The sequence below is a fragment of the Ranitomeya variabilis genome, chromosome 3 (assembly GCF_051348905.1).
Source record: "Ranitomeya variabilis isolate aRanVar5 chromosome 3, aRanVar5.hap1, whole genome shotgun sequence".
In the NCBI taxonomy this organism is placed as follows: domain Eukaryota; kingdom Metazoa; phylum Chordata; class Amphibia; order Anura; family Dendrobatidae; genus Ranitomeya; species Ranitomeya variabilis.
The window spans coordinates 79064082-79083701 of NC_135234.1; the positions used below are offsets into that span (position 1 = coordinate 79064082).

The 19620-nt window shown below is 44.5% G+C and overlaps 2 protein-coding genes across 6 annotated transcripts in view; one reads left to right on the forward strand and one right to left on the reverse strand.

Moving 5' to 3' along the window:
* TTC19 (tetratricopeptide repeat domain 19) overlaps positions 1-4731 on the reverse strand; it is a 60586-nt gene extending 55855 nt beyond the window's left edge. Inside the window, exons 1-3 of one of the 2 annotated variants that reach the window (XM_077294241.1) lie at positions 4479-4731; positions 1643-1734; positions 544-654 (exon numbers count right to left, since the gene is read on the reverse strand). In XM_077294241.1, the coding sequence (XP_077150356.1) occupies positions 544-654; positions 1643-1734; positions 4479-4701 (426 nt within the window). In that variant the 5' untranslated portion in view covers positions 4702-4731. Of the gene's footprint in view, positions 1-543; positions 655-1642; positions 1735-4456 lie in introns of both variants that reach the window. The other variant, XM_077294242.1, reaches the window with a different exon arrangement.
* Positions 4706-19620, forward strand: part of ZSWIM7 (zinc finger SWIM-type containing 7) — a 123249-nt gene continuing 108334 nt past the window's right edge. The window contains exons 1-3 of one of the 4 annotated variants that reach the window (XM_077294244.1): positions 4706-4832; positions 7298-7435; positions 18536-18557. In XM_077294244.1, coding sequence (XP_077150359.1) covers positions 4739-4832; positions 7298-7435; positions 18536-18557 — 254 coding nt within the window. In that variant the 5' untranslated portion in view covers positions 4706-4738. Of the gene's footprint in view, positions 4955-4998; positions 5064-5134; positions 5156-7297; positions 7436-18535; positions 18558-19620 lie in introns of those variants that run through there. The other 3 variants (XM_077294245.1, XM_077294247.1, XM_077294248.1) reach the window with 3 other exon arrangements.

A 19620-nucleotide genomic window follows, 5' to 3' on the forward strand; every position in this document is an offset into this window, starting at 1 on the left:
ATACTACAGTTTAACCAACTCCTTAGGATAGCTGGTGCACCGGGCATACATATTAGATTGAAGCTGCATGTCACTTTAGTTGCACGTATGCACGTTATAGATATTTGGATCTGATATACAGATTTCTTTGCAAATAGGCTTGTGTGACCAAATGGTTAATTTACAGGGTAATCTTTGTATTCCGTGTAACGTACATAATGGAGCTATGTGATATTATTGTTTATTGTTCAAATGAGATTTAATGGAATTCAGAATGATAATGGTAATTAAGCCCTTCTATTTATAAAGTAAAAAATCACATAGACTTGCTTACTGTCGACCGCAGCGTCCCCTATGTAACAACTTCTGCTTAAATTTGATTATGTTGATTTATTTAAAATTAGAATGAATTTGGATTTTTAATGGATCTGTTCTGTGATTTGGGTGCTTCTTATTGCATATGAAGGTCTCAACACATAGTATGTTATAAAATGTTATTTGTGCAGATAATTTGAAAAAAAACAAAACAAAAAAAAAAAATACAAAACCAAAGCAATAACGTACCAGATCGTATGTGTAAATGATTGCCCGTTTGCTCTCACACTCGTGTGCCAGACGCAGAGTTTTGTGTAAAATCTCTTCTGCTTCTTCCATTTCACCTTTCATAACACTAAGCTAAGGTAGACAAAATTATTCAATGAAATTACCACGAAGTCTAAAGACACTTCATTCCATTTTCTTTCCAATTGTATTACCGTAATAATAAAAATTTGAAATCTTGACACTGGGGCTCTTATAGACTTTAGCATACTGTTATATCAGAAAATTCACAAATAAGTTGGCAGGAATAGACTCAACACCTATATTTTGTATTGAGGCATCTAATGAGCGTGTGCAAAAGTCATTGTACAGGGAAGGGGGGATCTGTGACATCACTTAGGCCAAGTACAGTATTGAGTATTTTACATCAGTATTTGTAAGCCAAAACCAGGAGTGGGTGATGAATACAGAAGTGGTGCATATGTTTCTATTATACTTTTCCTCTGATTGTTTCACTCCTGGTTTTGGCTTACAAATATTGATATAAAATACTGACCAAATACTGAACATGTGAATGTGTCCTTATTGTGATTGCTGGGTCCTGTGATATGAGCGGTGTATAGAGCTGTTACCATCATTCTAAGCCTGCCTCTGATGATAATGAGCCAGCTGTTAACACGTCCTCAAAAGACAGGAATCATGAGTCTAAAAAGCCCCTGCAGACAGTGAAAAGTGTAAGATTACTATTTTTTTGTAATATAAATTGTGAAATGAATTAAAAAAATACATGTAACATAAAAACTGACTTAAACGATAGGTTGTTTTCTGATGACACCTTCCCTTTAAGGCCATCTTTTGTGAAAGGAACTATGATGGAAGTTTTACATGCGACAGATTTTTGTTGCGGATTGTTTCACCCACTTGCCTGCTTTTATTATTTGACAGTTTTACCTACACAAATATGCAGCGAATCCGTCCTGTGGGGAATTACACAAACACATGGAGAATCTACAGCAAAAGCTTCATGTACGATGCTTGTTACAGATTCACCATGAATTACTTTTCAAAGTATTTTATGACAGTTTTCTGATTTGTTTATACAATTTTCTTCCTCGCATCTTACCTTGGCTTTCTTCAAATGATAAACAATATTTTCTTCTGCTAGTGTAAGTTCTTCATTCTTGTCTTCCTCAAGTTTAGAGAAGAGAGAAAACGCTGCAAATCAATGCAAATGGCAAAAGTTACTGTAATGCTAAAGTTCTGGCAACAGTAACGATACGTGGAACATGAAAACTCCAGGATGTCCTGATAATAACTGACCTCACCAAAAAATCCTAAAGTATCAAAAAATCCAGCATATTGTGTCCCCAGTGGGTCCAAATGTCCCTATAATAGCGTTATACAAAGCTCAAATTTGCTTAAGGGCTCGCTCACACTTTTGATGTAATTGGATGAGCGCAATCAGATAAAGTCGGATAGCACTCAGTCCAATGTTATACTATGGGACAGCTCGCATCTGCGATTATTTTCTCATGCCGATTCAGCATGCTGCAAATGGCTGTGAGAATCGGATTGCGTGCACCCATACAAGTCTATGGGTGCATGTGAAACATTGCACTGCACTCGGATGTCAGCCGAGTGCAGTTCAATTCCTATGGATGCCGGCAATGGAGAAATTAATTTCTCTGTCTCCTTTGCACCTGTGCTCCGATTCTCCCAGATGAGAGGATCGGAGAACAGAGCACTGATACTTGGCTCACGTTCGCAGCAGGAGTCGAGGGTCATTAGCATATCGCATCGGATGCCATATGCTAGTGGGATGCCAGCCAAAGGTTCAGATGCATAGAAAGCCCCAAATTAATTCCATTGAGCAACAGGAAGAAAACCTACAGGAAAGGGCAATCAGGTAATAAAAAGTGGGGATGGGACCCAAGAGAGAGTTCAGTCCAGATGCAGATTATTGGGCCGAGTTGACCGAGAGGCATCGAGGGATTTAACAGTGGCCATAGATCAGTAGAATTGTGGCTGATTGTACTTGGCATGTTCATTTCAATGAGGAAAGTGAAGCGAGCCTGTCAGACACTGGCGGGATACTAGATCTGCCATTCGGTGGTCTCCGGACATAGCAGATTATACCACTGGGCTGTTAGGCTATGTGCACATAGATTTTTTATTTTTTTATTTTCTCTGAATCTGTTTTTTTGCAGTCTTTATGACTGGAGAGTGCCTAGTTTCAGTATTTGTAAGCCAAAACCAGGAGTGGGTGATAAATGCAGAAGTGGCGACGTGTTTCTATTATAATATACTATTATATTAGTTTTCTGATTGTTCCTCTCCTGGTTTTGGCTTACAAATACTGACGTGTGACCGTGGCCTAAGGCTTCTTAAAACTTCATACACGTGGCTGCTACTGTAAAACGCAGCGGATGGACAATCTGCCATTTTTACGCGCAGTGGGATCGTACCCTGAAGCCGAATTCAGACTTCCATGTTTCACCGTCCAAATTACAAACGTCGACTTCAGGACTGAGTGCGGATCTCCTGGCCCAAACTCATCAGCCTTATATATGCCCGTAGAAGAAAACCTGTGGTCAGCCTCTAAATCAAGGGCATCCTTAAGGTGGTAACACAGAAAGTTTTCTTTTTTTTTTCAAATTGCAGTTTTAATGGTAAAAACCAGGATTTATTCTGCTCATTCTTGCTGCATCCACTTTTGGCTTAAAACTATCAAAAACTGCAATGATTCCCTAAAAAACCCACGTTTTTCTTGGTGATGTTTTCCTACACGATCAGCTGCAGTGGCATGATACATGGAGCTAGTATTTTGTGCCGATCCTTCTAGCCCGTGGCCACAGTCCGCACTCCCCCGAGTACTTTCCACCAGTTCAGTATTAAACTCCTGATCCCCTAAGCACTTGTACTGTATTTTTATTAAAAAAATCTATTGCAATTATAATTTGCCAATTGGCCCTTCAGCCTTCAAATCTTATTAAAAAGCAAAATCTGCCAACGACAAAAAAAATGGACACCGACTCCACAGCCCTAGCCACAAATCTTACTCTAGTGCTCATCTGGAGGAAGTTTTGTGTCAATTTTCAGACACACCGGATGCATTAAGGAGTGTGCGCCTCTTAATAAATCAGGAACATCTCACTCCAGCACGTACCCTCAAGAGTGGCGAGGATAATGCCGGCATTGAGGAATCAGGGCCCTAGTGTGTGTCCGAAGGACTATTTGTTGGATTTTGATATGTGAGGGGACAGATTCATTCATGCGCTGGAGGTGTATTGTAGGTTTGCATACCGAGAGCTTTACTATCTCTGTTGCTGCCTATGCAGAGTGCCACAAGTCAATGACATACTAATCTTGACTCCTGCGCACAGCTTCAAGGAGCGGTGATGCTTGACGGCATTGCTCATTTGCAGTGCTCAGGGGTTACTCTGCTGGCAGCGCTGAGGGCACTGCGACGGGGTTAACCTGTCGGCAGCACTAAATGAAATGTGAAGGGGTTAATTTGTCAACAGCACTTAGGGAAGGGGTTAATCTGTCGGCTTTTCCCTGTTGATTCTGCACTTATTGCTACATGGAAATGTACGGTGAACATGAAACAAATGGCAGAACTGAGGTTACATGTGGGTGCATGCTGCTCTGGAGGACATGACGCAGCCATGTTACATGGTCACGTGGGTGCATGCTGCTCTGGAGGACATGACGCAGTCGTGTTACATGGTCACGTGTGTGCATGCTGCTCTGGAGGACATGAGGCAGCCGTGTTATATGGTTACCTGTGCCATGCTGCTCTGCAGGACATGACACAGCCGTGTTACATGGTCACGTGGGTGCATGCTGCTCTGCAGGACATGACGCAGTCGTGTTACATGGTCACGTGTGTGCATGCTGCTCTGGAGGACATGAGGCAGCCGTGTTATATGGTTACCTGTGCCATGCTGGGGCCTCACCTGCTGCGCTCAGGAGAATGAAGGGAGGACGGGAGCTGCTCTTGTACGACCCATCCCGCCGCCCTGAGTGCAGCACACGTGACACACTGGGGACCCCCGGCCTGGGACCAGCAGGAGCCCCCCTGCATGCGGTCCGCCATGCTGCCCCCCGCGCACTCAGCCGGTGCACACCGCCAGCACACACTCGCCACACTGCCCTCACATACATCGTCCTGAGTGTCATGTGACGCTGTCAATCATCACGTGACAGCCGGCGGCCAATGAAGTCAATCCATGACGAGTTTTATAAGCGCCCGGGTACAGTGAGGAAGTACTGGAAGAGCAGCGCTGGGTGGACTCTTCCGCCCTCTGCAGGTCAGAGCATAAAGTGGCGTATTAATAAGCTATATAGTTCCTAGAATAGCATGTATCTCCTGCCACCTGGTGGACAGATGTGCTAACTGACGCTCACAGCCGAGCCGTATTCTCTCAGGCTTGTAAGTAAATGTGATATACTAAAGAACTTCAGATCCCGAGATCCCTTGCTGTTCTGCAGGTCACATGACATGGCTTGCCATACATGAAGTTCACGTGTCCTGAGCTCAGGTATTGCCTAGGTCATAGGGTGAATGAACTACAACTCCCAGGGGGCACCGCAGACTGGCAGAGCAAGAGACAGCCAGTGTGTGTCAGATAGGGTAGGGGACGAGGAAAGGTGTATGACAGGGCTCTGCAATCTGTCCTGGGACTATAACTCCCAGCATGTGCTGGGGGCTTAGTGTTACAGTGAATGATGAGGCTCACTAATGGGAAGAGGTTTGTAGGGATCCGATTAGTGGCCCCGGACTACCAACATGGCCGAAGGACCGGGGCCCTGCAAAGTGTCATCATCTTTATTCCGGATTTATGGTTCCCGGGTGTTTCACCCTCATCAGTCGCACTAGTTAGGTCATACAGGGAACTAGTGGGCATCGCAGTGTTCTGGCTGGTGGCGGACACCGTGGCCGTCCTGAAGGATTCCTCACATTTCCCTTAAAGTGCCCCTGTCAGCAGGATTGTGCTCAGTAACCTGCAGTGTCAGGGCGGCGCCGTTATACTGATTAACATGATACCTGGGGATGAAATCCGTCTTGTGGTTGTTGTTGTTTAATCTTTATTTCCAGTTTTGAGTTCCTGATATGCTCGAGCCCCGGGGGCGGCCTGTGGTGGTGAGGGGTCTTCATGTGCTGCTCTGATTCATACTGATGGCTTCTGTCACTGATCCCTCACTGATTGCAGATCCGTCCATGTTTTTCTCCTATGCCCGACACTTTCACAGATCCAATCCGTGAGACTCTTCTTTTCCCAGCCCCTTTATATAATATTGTTTTTGCCCTTATGTGTGTCTTTTTTCCTTATTTCATCTTTTTTGTAGCATAGTAAGCATTTTTGTATATTAAATAAAAAATGTAATACGTTTGTTCCTTGCGTTCAAACGCACCCACAACCTTTAAAAGGAAAAGTATAGCCTGGTTTATTACCCTGTATATGCCAGAGTGCAAGAAGAGAACCTATCGGGTGCTTGGGAAAGCTGGGTATGCGTGTATACTAAATGCTACCCAGGGCAGGCTTCTCACTGGCCTATCAAAATGGCGGCAAGAAGTGTGGGGTGGCTGTGAAAACGGACTGTAGGGTGCGCGTATCTCTTAGCCTGTTGTGGTAGGTGAGTGACAAGCAGAGACCCCTGTACGGTTTTATGATAGCGAGTGGGCGATGTTCATGACACCAGTCATTTATCTATAGGTGACAACACAAGAACAACCTATATTTATGTGGACTGAGAGTGACATCTAACTACTGAAGGACCTTTACCACCTCTTACTCCCGCACACTTTTCAATGAGATTGTCAGGAAGAGCTGGCCAGTATTGATAACTCAGGCCCATAGCGCATCACCGGTGCCGGTCCTAGAGCCCCCGGCTGTTAGTGTTCTCCAACCTCCTGACTTTCCTGCCTAAAACAGTATTCTTGTATCTTTCTATTACTGTGGCAATTTTTTGTGATGATTCAGCTGTTTTTCCAGAAAATGTTTTTTTTTATAAGACTTATTAGGTTATAGTTTGGAATGTAATATCATTTTGTTCCAGTGAAGGCAAAACCCCCATGAGCCAATTGCTGATTGCCCCATATTAGGGGGGGGGGGGGGGGATTTCTTTCCTACTCCACATACAGAAATCAGTCTACTTCCCTGGATCAATGCCCCATCACAGAATCTAGTGGCGATAACTGGTACTATTATTATGACCCTGAGTCACTTTTCATGAACAAGCCATGAGTCAAATAGTCAAGGTGTCCAAGGTCAAAAGTCAGGAGGGTACGTCATAAATAGACGGAAGAGACAAAGGCATAGTCAGGTAATGGTCCAAGGTCAAAATACCAGAAGGATAGCAGATCATAGCAAAGGGGTTAATTTAAAACATACATCTCAGCACGCCCATGCACCAGATTGGATGATTGACCTGTCAATCAAAGTACTGACAGTTTCAGCATGCCCCTGTACCAGATTGGACAGCTGAGCCGTCAGTAACTGCATCCCATACACACTGAAGGGTGGAATTGTGACAGTACACCCTCTTCTAGGGGGGCTACTGGACCCCCAGGCTTCCCAGGAGATTTTAGATGGAAGGTCTCTCCTTAGAGCCGGGGTTCTCAGATTGGCTTAACTCTGTCCTGTCGGAACATAGGATTTGTCACTGAGTCGCCTGCATCACCGGGGTAGCCTAATCTATATCACTACACATCTGTCCGCAGCTCATATTATAGAAAATGTCTTTTATTGTAGTTGTTTCCCTTTATGTCTAGGATTGCAGCGGCCGCCGTATTCTGCGAGCTGTGATGTTCCCGTGGACTCATGTTCCGAAGACATGGACTTTACCTTGCCATCGGCAGTGGAAGAGCTTCTACGCGAAATAAAACGCCTTTACCAAGAGACCTCCCAAAGTAAGACCACCATGCTTTTATACTGAAATCATGTCATTTTGGTGCTAAGTGCTATTGTCCGTGATATAATCCCGGAACCAGAATGCTCTCAATAACCCCTTCAGGGCTCAGGCAGTTTTGATTTTATGGGTGCAAATCATTGTTTATTACTTACCTAGCTATTCAAATCAAAAGGAGGCGGATGTCTGGTAACCTGCGGCGGCCATTATCAGAAGACCGAGCAGCTCCGCGAGTGAATATTTCCGGCCAACACCGAAAACAGCTGATCCACAGGAGTGCCGGATGTGTGACCCCGGCCGATCAGACGTTGATTACCTATCCTAACGATATGCCATCAGTGCTAAACTAGAGGACAACCTCTGTAACTCCGACCACTGGAGGTTCAGCTAAATATCACTGTTTCCTTAACTCCAATACAAAGGTTTCGGCTGTTCCCGTTACCCCACCACCTGTGGTCGCAGCCTGGATGGAGTTATTCCTATTTCACCCATGAGAAGCTGGAATGGAAATAACCCTTTAAAGGGGTTTCCACTTTTTTGAGTCCTTTTTTAAGACTTAAATGCATGTAACTGGGATTCTCTGTATCTTAAGCTGAATTTTGCTAAAACTGAAAGCCTTGTGTTTCCTCCATCTACTAACCAACGTAAGGGCTCTTTCACACGTCCTGATATTTCTGGTATCGGAAAACCCAGTGCCGGAGATATCCGTGTGTAAGACTTGTGGTAACCGTATGCCACATCAGTATCACACGTACTGGCGCCTGGGAATCAGCGGTACAGTTCGCGCTGTTCCCCCAGCACCAGGTGCTGAAGACCGCTCTCCTCATTCTCCCCTGTTAGCATTGCAATCAGCACTAGCAAGGGAGAGTGTTGAGAGTTATACCGCTGCTTCCCAGGTGCCGGTACGTGTCACACGGGTGTCATTTGTGTGTCCTCAGTGTGCATGTGTACGAGATGTTTTGCGGCCCGTGCTGCTGTTAAAAAAACGGACATGCCAGCGAATTTTGCCCAGGGATACACAGTCCGTGGAAACACCCTGACATGTGCACAGACCCATTCACTTGAATGGGTCTACGTGTGTAAGTGTCTCCGGTACATGTGAAAACTATCACCACACGTACCGGAGACACTGAAACCCGATATTGTCATTTCTGTGGGTGACTCCACCATAACTCTCAAGCAGCTTGCTTACTTGGGAATGTATTTGATTTACGTAGATCTAACCTTCACTCCCCACATCCGATCACTCGCTCATGTCACCTGCACTTCAAAAACATCTCAAGAATTCAATCTTTTCTTGTTTTTGACTCTGCAAAAGCCATTACTGTTGCTCTGATTCATTCTCATCTCGTCGCAATTCTCTACTATCGGTCGCCCTCATACTAAACTCTCCCCTCTTCAAAATGTCCTGAATGCAGCAGCCAGGTTCATATTTCTGTCCAATCACTGCACTGATGCCTACACCCTGTGCCAGTCATTGCACTGGTTGCCCACCCGTTAGCGTTCAATATAAATTTATCACTCTCACCCACAAAGCGCTCCACAGTGCTGCACCACCCTACATCTCCTGCCTCTGCGCCCTCTACCCATAATTGCCTTTCCACTCTTTTAAGTGAAAACACATTTCTTTAGACAGGCTTAACACCTCACCTTATCTCACTAATATAACTATTCCTTGTTCTCCCTTCCTAATTTTTCTTGAGTATCTGTCCCTATGATCATCTGTTCCTACATCTTCCATGCACTCAATAGCACTTTGTATTTGTACTTGGACAGATACTGGCTGGTGACTAGTTCATGCAGCATTAATTAAAGGGGTATTCCCATCTCCAGGATCCTATCCCAATATGTAGTAGTAAATAGTTAATAAATTAGTAAATACTTCCAATTAGTAACGCAGTATAGTTTTTCCGATTCGCTATGACACATACTCCATGGTTATGACCACTCATATAGTGACAGTTAGGCTATGTGTCCACGTTGCAGAAATGCTGCGGAAATGTCCGCAGCATTTCCGCAATTCCCTGCCACGGGTAAAACGCATGCGGAATTCGCATGCGTTTTCCCACAAAACACAAGCGTTTTTAGCTTGCAGAATACTTGCGGTTTCCAAGCAATTTTGAAGCATCTCTTGGAAAAGTGATTGACAAGTTGGTCACACTTGTGGAGCATAGTGCTTGACAAGTGTGACCAACTTTTTACTATTTATGCTGCCTATGCAGCATCAATAGTAAAAGATAGAATGTTAAAAATAATAAAAAAAAAAAAATGGTTATTCTCACCTTCCTTATGAGAAATATGCAAATGCATGTAGAAAAGCCGCGGAGACACCATCACGTGTTTCTCAATGCAAGCAATGAATAGCCAGGTCTTGGCATAGGTGGTTTTCCTTTATTGGATGCTGCCCTTCCCGTGGTTGTTCCTTCCCGGTGAAAGACCTGGCTATTCACTGCTTGCGTTGAGAAACACGTGATGGTGTCTCCGCGGCTTTTCTACATGCATTTGCATATTTCCCTTTAGGGATGGGGGCAGTGTTCTGGATCACTGCGTTGAGAAACACGTGATGGTGTCTCCGCGGTGTTGGATGTTTTGATCTCCCCGAGGTCATTCATCCTTATGTTTATATTCTCACCTTCCGACGGCCCCCGATCTCCTCAGCGGCGCTCCCGGTATCTTCCGTTCCCAGGGATGCTTTACGCGAAGGACCTTTGTGACGTCATCACGGCCCCCTGACAGCAACGTCATCTCAGGTGATTCGCGCAATGCATCCCTGGAAACGGAAGCCGCCGCGTGCACCGCTGAGAGGCAGGAGGACTCCAGGGGCCATCAGAAGGTAAGTATATCCCTATTTTTTTACTTTAATTCTTTTTTTTTTTTTTTTACATGAATATGGATCCCAGGGCCTGAAGGAGAGTCTCCTCTCCTCCAGACCCGGGTACCATCCGCACATGAAGCGCTCATTTTAAACATGGCATAGCCACATGCGTAAAGTGAGCGTTTCAATGCAATCCTATGGCTGTGGAATCGCCGCGATTCCGCAGAAATAATGAACATGCTGCGGATTTTACTGCTATGCGATTCCGCTGCGGGAAAATCCACAGCATGGGCACAGCAACTGCGGAATCCCATAGAATTGCATGGGAATGTGTTTTTTATGCGTTTCTGCTGCGGCAAAAAACGAGGCAGAAACACATAAAAAGCGCAATGTGGGCACACAGCCTAAAGGCCCCGTCACACATAGCGATTTACCAACGATCACGACCAGCGATACGACCTGGCCGTGATCGTTGGTAAGTCGTTGTGTGGTCGCTGGGGAGCTGTCACACAGTCAGCTCTCTCCAGCGACCAACGATCAGGGGAACGACTTCGGCATCGTTGAAACTGTCTTCAACGATGCCGAAGTCCCCCTGCAGCACCCGGGTAACCAGGGTAAACATCGGGTTACTAAGCGCAGGGCCGCGCTTAGTAACCCGATGTTTACCCTGGTTACCAAAAAAAACAAACCGTACATACTCACCATCTGATGTCCGTCAGGTCCCTTGCCGTCTGCTTCCTGCTCTGACTGAGTGCCGCCGTACAGTGAGAGCAGAGCGCAGCGGTGACGTCACTGCTGTGCTGTACTTTCACTTTCACTTTGCGGCGCTCAGTCAGTGTGGGAAGCAGACGGCAAGGGACCTGACGGACATCAGATGGTGAGTATGTACGGTTTGTTGTTTTTTACATTTACGCTGGTAACCAGGGTAAACATCGGGTTACTAAGCGCGGCCCTGCGCTTAGTAACCCGATGTTTACCCTGGTTACCAGTGAAGACATCGCTGGATCGGTGTCACACACACCGATTCAGCGATGTCAGCGGGACCTCAACGACCAAAAAAAAGGTCCAGGCCATTCCGACACGACCAGCGATCTCGCAGCAGGGGCCTGATCGCTGGTACATGTCACACATAGCGAGATCGCTATGGAGGTCGCTGTTGCGTCACAAAACTTGTGACTCAGCAGCGATCTCGCTATGTGTGACGGGGCCTTTAGTTCGGTGGTCGTAACCATGGCTACCTAAGGTACTGCAATGCCCTGCACATCGGGTAAGCAACATAGCGAATCAGAAGAACTATACTACATTTCTAATAGGAGGTATTTGCTAATATTATTATTATTGCACCCACTACATATTGAGATAGGATCTTGGAGACTGGAAGAACCCTTTTAAAACCCCGTATTTATTATATTGATGTCTGGATCATACATTACAAGCACTTTTTCCCCTCTTGTGTCATTCTTATTTCAGCGTAGATTGTAAGCTCTTGTAAGCAGGGCCCTCGCTCCTCCTGGTAATTGTTGAACTATGTGTTACTCTGTAGTGTCTTATTTTGATTGTACAAGTCCCATCTGAATTGTAAAGTGCTGCGGCATAGGTCGGCGCTATATAAATGTACCATAATCATTACCCGCTGATTGCGGTATATAGTATTACATGAGTGTCTGACTACATAATGGGTGGCTGGGGCGAGAGCACGCGCCTCTAACTAGCAGTTCTCTACATATTGGGGGTCCCGAGCAGGAAAGCCATGACCGTTTATGATTCCCATATGGCAAAGTAATTTCTCGCACCATTTTATAGCATTTTCTAAGTCTGGAAGGTTATTGTCCCGTGGTGGTAACGTGTGACCGGAAGTGAGTTACATTTTTATATCTTGGGTAAATATTTCATGCGGCTGATTTTTCTTATTTCCCTACTGATTTAATTCTTCTCATTGCTTAGGTCAATGGCCGGCAGTCATTCTATTTCCTGCCAAAATCAAGATTCGGCTCTGAGAAGTTGCCAAACCTTCACAAATAACAGCATATATTTTTTATTTAGGTCAAAAATTGTATTGACCGTAGATCACACACACGCTGCCAGATCTGACGGACTCGTTGCATCAGTTTTTCTGACTATTTTAGTTCACGGATCGCGTCGGCGTGCTCATGTCTGAATGTGTTTCTGTGACGTGAGGTTTTCTGGTCTCAGTACGGGCTGATGTGGAGACAAGTCCTCCAGATGTTCAATTATTTACAGAAAGTAATGAGGAAAATCAAAAGTAACGGCGCCACTAAGATGTATTGATAAATTAACAGTCTAGTAGAAAATATAGACCGTGCAATTAAAACTGCTCTGAGGAAAACAAAATTGTTTCCTGAATCCGATAAGATCCCCTTTTTTTTTTTTTTTTTTTTTTTTATTCTTGTTATTTATTAAACCCTTCATGAAAAATAAATCTTATCCATTTCCAGCTTTTATCTCCACTCTATGCACTTATGTGCTTCATCTAACTTTCATTCAAGGGACTGTCCCGTCTCTGGGCGTGAGTGTGCAGTAACCTAATGTCACTGCAGACCTGTGAATCCTCAGTGTACACTATCAGGATTCTCCGGTGCCGGGAGCAGGCGATCATTTAACCGCAAGTATGCAATTTGTAAACTTCTGGCCACATTCCAACTAGACATGTGCAGCAGATTTCTAGTTGGCACGTGACCGCACGTATGCAAATCACATACAGTCACCCACCCCGTGCCAGCCCCAGGGAATCTTATCAGTGCACATAGAGTGAGTGCATGCTTTAATCCAGAGCCTGGACAATCCCTTTAAATATCTCGCAATTCATAAGCGCCCTCTGATGACTTTAGTCTGTTTTGGTTTTAGTTTGTTTTTAGAATATGTCTCCATACTTTGGCAATTTTGAAAAACAGGAAAGAGGGTCACATACTGTTACACACACACACACAGTCCCAACACCCCACAGCAATTTGTATTTTATGCTAGTAAATACTGCTCCTAGTGAAGACCATTAGCTCTTCAAAAAACTATGCTACCACATTTTCTAGTTCCTACACCCAGTAACCCCATGACCGCAGGTACCGGAGTGCTTGTTCAGCGCTGTATATACAGTGATCGAGAATGCAGAGACGGTAATAAACCCTTCCTACCTTTTCTAACGGGAGTCCGGCTATGTCTGACAGCTAGCTCTCTGCTCCCAGCTGCGTGATCTTGTGCAGCAGCTCTAGTATGCACTGACATTTAATAACGTTACTGCAGAGTAGAAAGCAGAACTCCCAGACGTTTATAGTTTACGGTTGATTCGGAAGAGACTAATTAAACTTAAAGTTGGAAAACAATGACCCATCAGACACCGCATGCTCTCGCTGTTACTTGCGGCAGCAGGCGTAGGCTGATGGGAGCAGTAGTCCATCAGCCCGACGCCAGTGACCGGAGGTAAACCTCCTCCGATCTCAGCTGCTGGCTCACGCTGCCATTTGACAGCATGGGAACTGCGGCTCTCTGACCAGCGGTAATGATTTTACCGCCGATCAGAAGCAGTATTTGCCGCGATGTCATACATATGACAGTGTGGCAAACACTGGATGTTCAGGCCCCCATTCAAGTGAATCCAAACTTTTAACTGTTCGGCGGAACCCGAACATCCACCGGTCCATCCATCTCTACTCGTGTCATCTCCTGATTGGTAGGGGGTGTACGGATTGGTAGGGGGTGTATGGATTGGTGAATGGCTGGAAATATGGGATCAGGGCAACATTTGATAAAGTTTAGTGTGGGTGATATTATTTTTGGATATGCAAAATATCAAGTACGGTATGTCTTAATCAAAATCAAGTCATCTGTGCTGTCCCCACTTGTAGTTGTCAGAAGTCCCTCTTTTACATGGTTAGCTTCTCGGAAGCTTAGTATCTGCTGGTAATTGCTCTGCAACAGTGTAATATGTGAAAATCAGGTAGAATGTATTGCTGTGTGTGTAATAATGAAAGTAGAAATGAACACTTCACTTTGTGGCTGTTACTTTTGTAATTATGCAGTGCTCTCAGCCCTGCAAACCGCCCAGCCGAGCACACATTTTGTGAGCTTGTGGGATCGTACGTTCACCTTGATGTAAATATAACCCTTGAATTGTGTAGCTCTTACAATTCTTTTCAGACATTATTCTTGGATTTGGAATATCTGGGTACAAAGATGGGGAAAGCGCTCCTGGTGTAATCCGTGGATCTGGTTTCAGCACCAGGTCGTGCACTGCTCACCTGGGGGGTTCTGCATAGCAGGTACAACACTGGTGTGAGTCCACAATAGACGGCGGCTGCTCCGACCGCTGGCTCCTAGGCGTATAGTGCTGCCAGTGGATGAAGGCTGTCCAGAGCCAGATCCATGTATCTGAGGGAGGAGTTGGATCATCTCCGAAATGCCCAATACAATAACAAAAATAAATAAATCTTCATCTACCTGACTTTGGACATTCTTCATCAGTTGGCATATCCGACAAGTTTTTTTCTGATTCTCAAACTTGGAATATCTTTGTGACATCCATTCTCACGGTCTCTGTGTGTGTGCAGTGTATGGGAGACATCATAACAGATGCTCTTTACCTACTAGATCAGAGACAACTAAAAATTAGGAGGGCTAAATTGGTGTTAATTGTAGGACACTGCTCATATGATGGTCAGAAATGGTGTTCTTCCGAATGAACACACCCAATGGCTTGTTCTGAAAAGTCACCGGTACGTAGTAAAGCTATATACAGGGAGACCCAAAAGTATGCAGTTCAGTCAATGAACCAGATTCAAGCTGATGTTATAAAGTATTCTAATTTACTGAGATGATGACTTTTGGGTGTTCGTTGGCTGTAAGCCATAATCATTAACAGAAATAAACACGTGAAATAGATCACTCTGTGTGTAATGACTCTATATATGAGATTCACTTTTTGTATTGAAGAACTGAAATAAATAATCTTTTTGATGATATTCTAATTTTGTGAGAAGCACCTGTATTTTGCCACATTTGTTTTCCTCGTGATTTTCGTTTAATACAATATGCGACACTTAATGGATGTGATAAAAATGTACCCCAAAAAATAGTGGCAAAGAAAAAAATCATGCGTATCCTTATTCTCTGGCTTTATCTTTCTTTCTCCTCTAAAATCTTCTAGGTTGTTTGCCCTTATTCCACCCATTCTGTCCTCAAACATGCAGACAGACACAAGGGGAACATAGAATTATCCTCATCCAAAGGCAGATGCTCCAAATGTGCTTTTAGGAAAATAGTGCAATATTGGTGATAATAAAATGGCTCTAATGTAAAGCCTCTGCCTGTGTCGTCCTTTCTGAGATCTGTAGGGCTTTGGATGACGCTCTAGTAAATGTTCATTATAATAAGATGGCTTCGTCCCGCTTGATTATCACTCGCTTTATTTCTGTTATCATTGCTGCCTTGAAAAACATTGCGAGTGTCATCCACTTGAGACGACGGCATTGCCAATATCCTAATGGGAAATGATACGTTCACTCCTACTGAAGCCTAGATCTCATTCCTCACGTTTCCTGCTCAGCTTCAAGTATCTCATCATCTCACAGCGCTTCGCCGGGCGTATCAAGAACATTAGCACTTCTATAATCATGTAGTCTCCATTCCATAGCGGAGGGTTAATGGCGATGTTATCTGTTCTCCATCAGAAGCAATGGTCCTTTGTTCTTCTGCTGGGAAGATCACCGTTGTTTTGGGGGGGATTTTACATGTGGACACCATATGCCTTTTCTTTTTAGTTTTCAGGTTGATAGCTTTATTTCCTAACAAAAACACAGCGATGACTTTTATACTGGCTTTCCATAGTGTTATGTCTGGGGCGGAGTAGAGCACAGCGTGGGGCGACAATGGCAGGAAAGTTACCTGTGACCAGCATTGTGCTGAGGAGGGGGATTATTCTCCGAAGCCTCCTCTGTAACAGGAATTCACAGACTAAGGTCAAGGAAACCCTGTGTCTAAATACTACGAAGAATCCGGGTTGTGTTCTCTAAGGTCTTAGCACATTACTTCATAAATCTGTTTTTGTTATGTTTAAATGGTCTCTGTCTTTTCGAAGAAATTCTGCAGAGATATTTCTTCGTTTTTATGTAATGCGTTATTACTTGGTTATGTACAAATAACACATACATGGATATAAAGTGCAATTAAATTATGTCTTCCAACATCATTGTATTCATTGGCGTTACCATTTGATAGGAGGAATCTGATGTATCAATGTGTTAAATTGTGCTTGTATTTTGTGAGTGGCGCGTATTGAGACCCAGTCATTTATATATCTACACATATTGGGGGTGCAGTCAGTGATGTATATGGATATTGCGAGATTCACTCATCACGGAGGTTCGAGAAAGGGGTCAGACCCACTAAGCAGAACGAGTCCAGGGTGGCTCTTTAACTTCTCTCTCTTTTTTTTTTTTTTTTTTCTCTCTCTCTCTTGTTTTCTCTTGCTCTTTTTCTTTTGCTCTCGCTCTTTCTCTTACACTCTTTTTTTTCTCACTCTTTATTTTTCCCTCGCTCTTTTTCCCTTGCGCTCTGTTTCTCTTTTTCTTTTACTCTTGCTCTCTCTTTCTCTCACTCTTTCTCGCTCTCTTGCTCTCTCTCGCTCTCTTTCTCTCGATCTCTTTTTTTTTTTTTTTTTTCTCGCTCTTTTTCTCTCTCGCTCTCTTTTTCTTTTTTTTCTCTGGCTCTCTCTCATTCAAATAGGCTTTATTGGCAGAACCACAATACAATTAGTGTTGCAAAGCATAAAAAAATAAGTATGACAGAGGAGGGGGATCTGGGTTATGGGGATGGGATGTCAAGGGGCACAATATTGGGCGGCAATCTCCACCGTTGATTCCTCTTTCCCCAGAAGAATTAGGAGTTTCCTCTCCTCGTCCATGGGTGGGAAGTCCAGGATGTGAGTGGAGAGTCTCTGGAAGTGGGAGGCCGTCACCGTTGTGTATTTGTTGCAGTGTAGCAGAAAGTGCGCCTCGTCCTCCATGGCCCCCAGCAGACACAGTATGTTCTCCCGCGACTTGTATGTCTATCGGTGCTGCCCTATTTCCACCTCTAGGCTGTGGGCACTCAATCTGTACAGACTCATGGTCTGCCTGTCTTTGGGGTGTCGTAACCTCTCCAGACATGGGGCCAAAGTGTAGTCACTCCACAGTGACTGATATATGATGAGTTTCTGGGTGTTCTCTAATTCACTTTTCCATCCCTTTATGTATCAGTTCTTGCAGCTTTCTGAGGTCCCCTTTATTTGGGCTTTTGCCAGGGTGTGTTGTTGACCTTGGCTGGGCTGGCTGCCGGGGTTCCTGCCTTGCTCTGGGCTTCGGCTCAGCAGGGCTTTATGATGGTGGGAGCTGGGATTGCCTCTCTGTATGTGCTCCTGGTGTGATAGCGCCCTCTTGTGGGTAGTGAACCAAATGGGGAATCGGCCCAGCTCTGCCCGTCAGGCTATATTTGAGGTGCTGCCGTACAGCAATATAGGGGTGATGACGCTGTGAAATATCTTAAAAATATCTTAGAACTCATACATACCCTCCGGTCCCGGGTCAGAAACTGGTGAATCCCCGCCTCGCACTGTGCGTGCATGGGGGGATTCATAATTCTGCAGTCACACAGAGTGACTGCCGAATTTATCTATTTTGACTGGACCCTTTTAAGGCTGCTGCACATGTACTGAGGGAAACGAACCTTAACTACGTTCACACATGACACATCTGTGTGAGGTCCGTTTTTTGCCCTTGGGCAGCACACTGACCCATACAGTTCCATTGATTGATGGGTCCGCGAGACTGCACACATCCTATTCTCATCTGTTTCGCAGGTCAGAGTCATAAAACGGGTGGAACATGGAGGATCTACTTTTGTACTTCAGTTTTGCATCCGTGTTTCATCTGTTTTGGGCTGCTCTATTGCCAAGAGTGAATGAATAAAAAAGGTTCAGTCTACATGATTACCTGATTTTTGAAAAACTGGTTCAAAACGGTGGCAAACAGATGCCACGTGGAGGAATAACGGCTCGTGTCTCACTGATGTAAAAATTCACACTGATATATGTGAGTGTGCCGATGGTAAAAGGTGCATCCTGTGTATATGAGCTCGGCTACCGGCAAAACCACCAGCAAATTACATCTGTAAACTTTGTCCCTGGATGTCTATTGTTATGTATGGCTATTGTGTGTCTAGAATCTAGAACAATGACATGCATGCACAGTTTTTTACTCAATGTTTATATACCTTTTTTGTTATGTTTCTGTTTTTCAGTTTCTGATGAACATCTACTGGGGTGAGTATCTTAATCTGTTAAGCTAATTAGTATTTTACATATTTTGATACAATAGGTAAATATTGATTTATTTGATTAGATCATAAAAGAAAACAAAAATTAGAATAGCTTAAAAACAAAAAAAGTCCACCTATATCTCCAGTGCTGGTGATCTTGCATGGTATGTAGCTCCTATCTCCCAGATCCTCTTGTACACAGTTGTTGGAGTGATATTTGTTATTGTATCGGCTACCCAATACGCACACTTAAGCTGCTTCTCTTCAGCAGCATGTTAGGTGGATATTAAAGGGGTTGTCCGGTCCAAATTGATAAGTCTGCAGTCACAGTGTGAATCCACACACTGTGCGCTGCGGGTATTCGCCAGCTTCTGAGCCAGGACCGGAGGATATGCATATGTTAAACATACTCCTGGCCAGTGGATGCGGCCTCGCTTCCATACACTTGTATGGAGCAAGGCCACGCCCACTAGACAGGTCCTGGCCAGGAGTATGCATAACTTATACACACCCTTTGTTCTCGGCCCAGAAACAAGTGAATCCATGTGCTGGGAGGATTCATAAGTCGCATTTAACTCGCACAAACCGGAGGCAAACCGGAGGCACGACACTAGCTCCGCCCATCAGTGCCCCTGTCACATGATCATGGGGCGCCAGTGGGTTGGCATGACAACCCAGGGTCTGCAGGAGATCGCTGTGGTTGTCATTGCTGATCTGCTGTGAATGCCGCCCAGTGGCCGGCGTTCATTGCAGATGAGCATTTCTCCTACACATAGCAGGGCTATAGCCCTGCTACGTGCAGCACAAACGATCAGACGATCGCAACTCCAAGTCTCCTAAGGAAACTACAAAAGAAAGTAAAAAAAAAAAAAAAAAAAGTTTTTAAAAAAATGTAAAAGTTCACATCGCCCCCCTTTTTTTTTTTTTTTTTTTTAAATACATATATTTGGCATCGCCAAGTTTAGAAACGCCCGATCTATTTCAATAAAATACAATAACGAGCAATCAAAATATCATGTCTACCCCAAAATAGTTTCAATGAAATCGACAGCTCGGTGCGCAAAAAA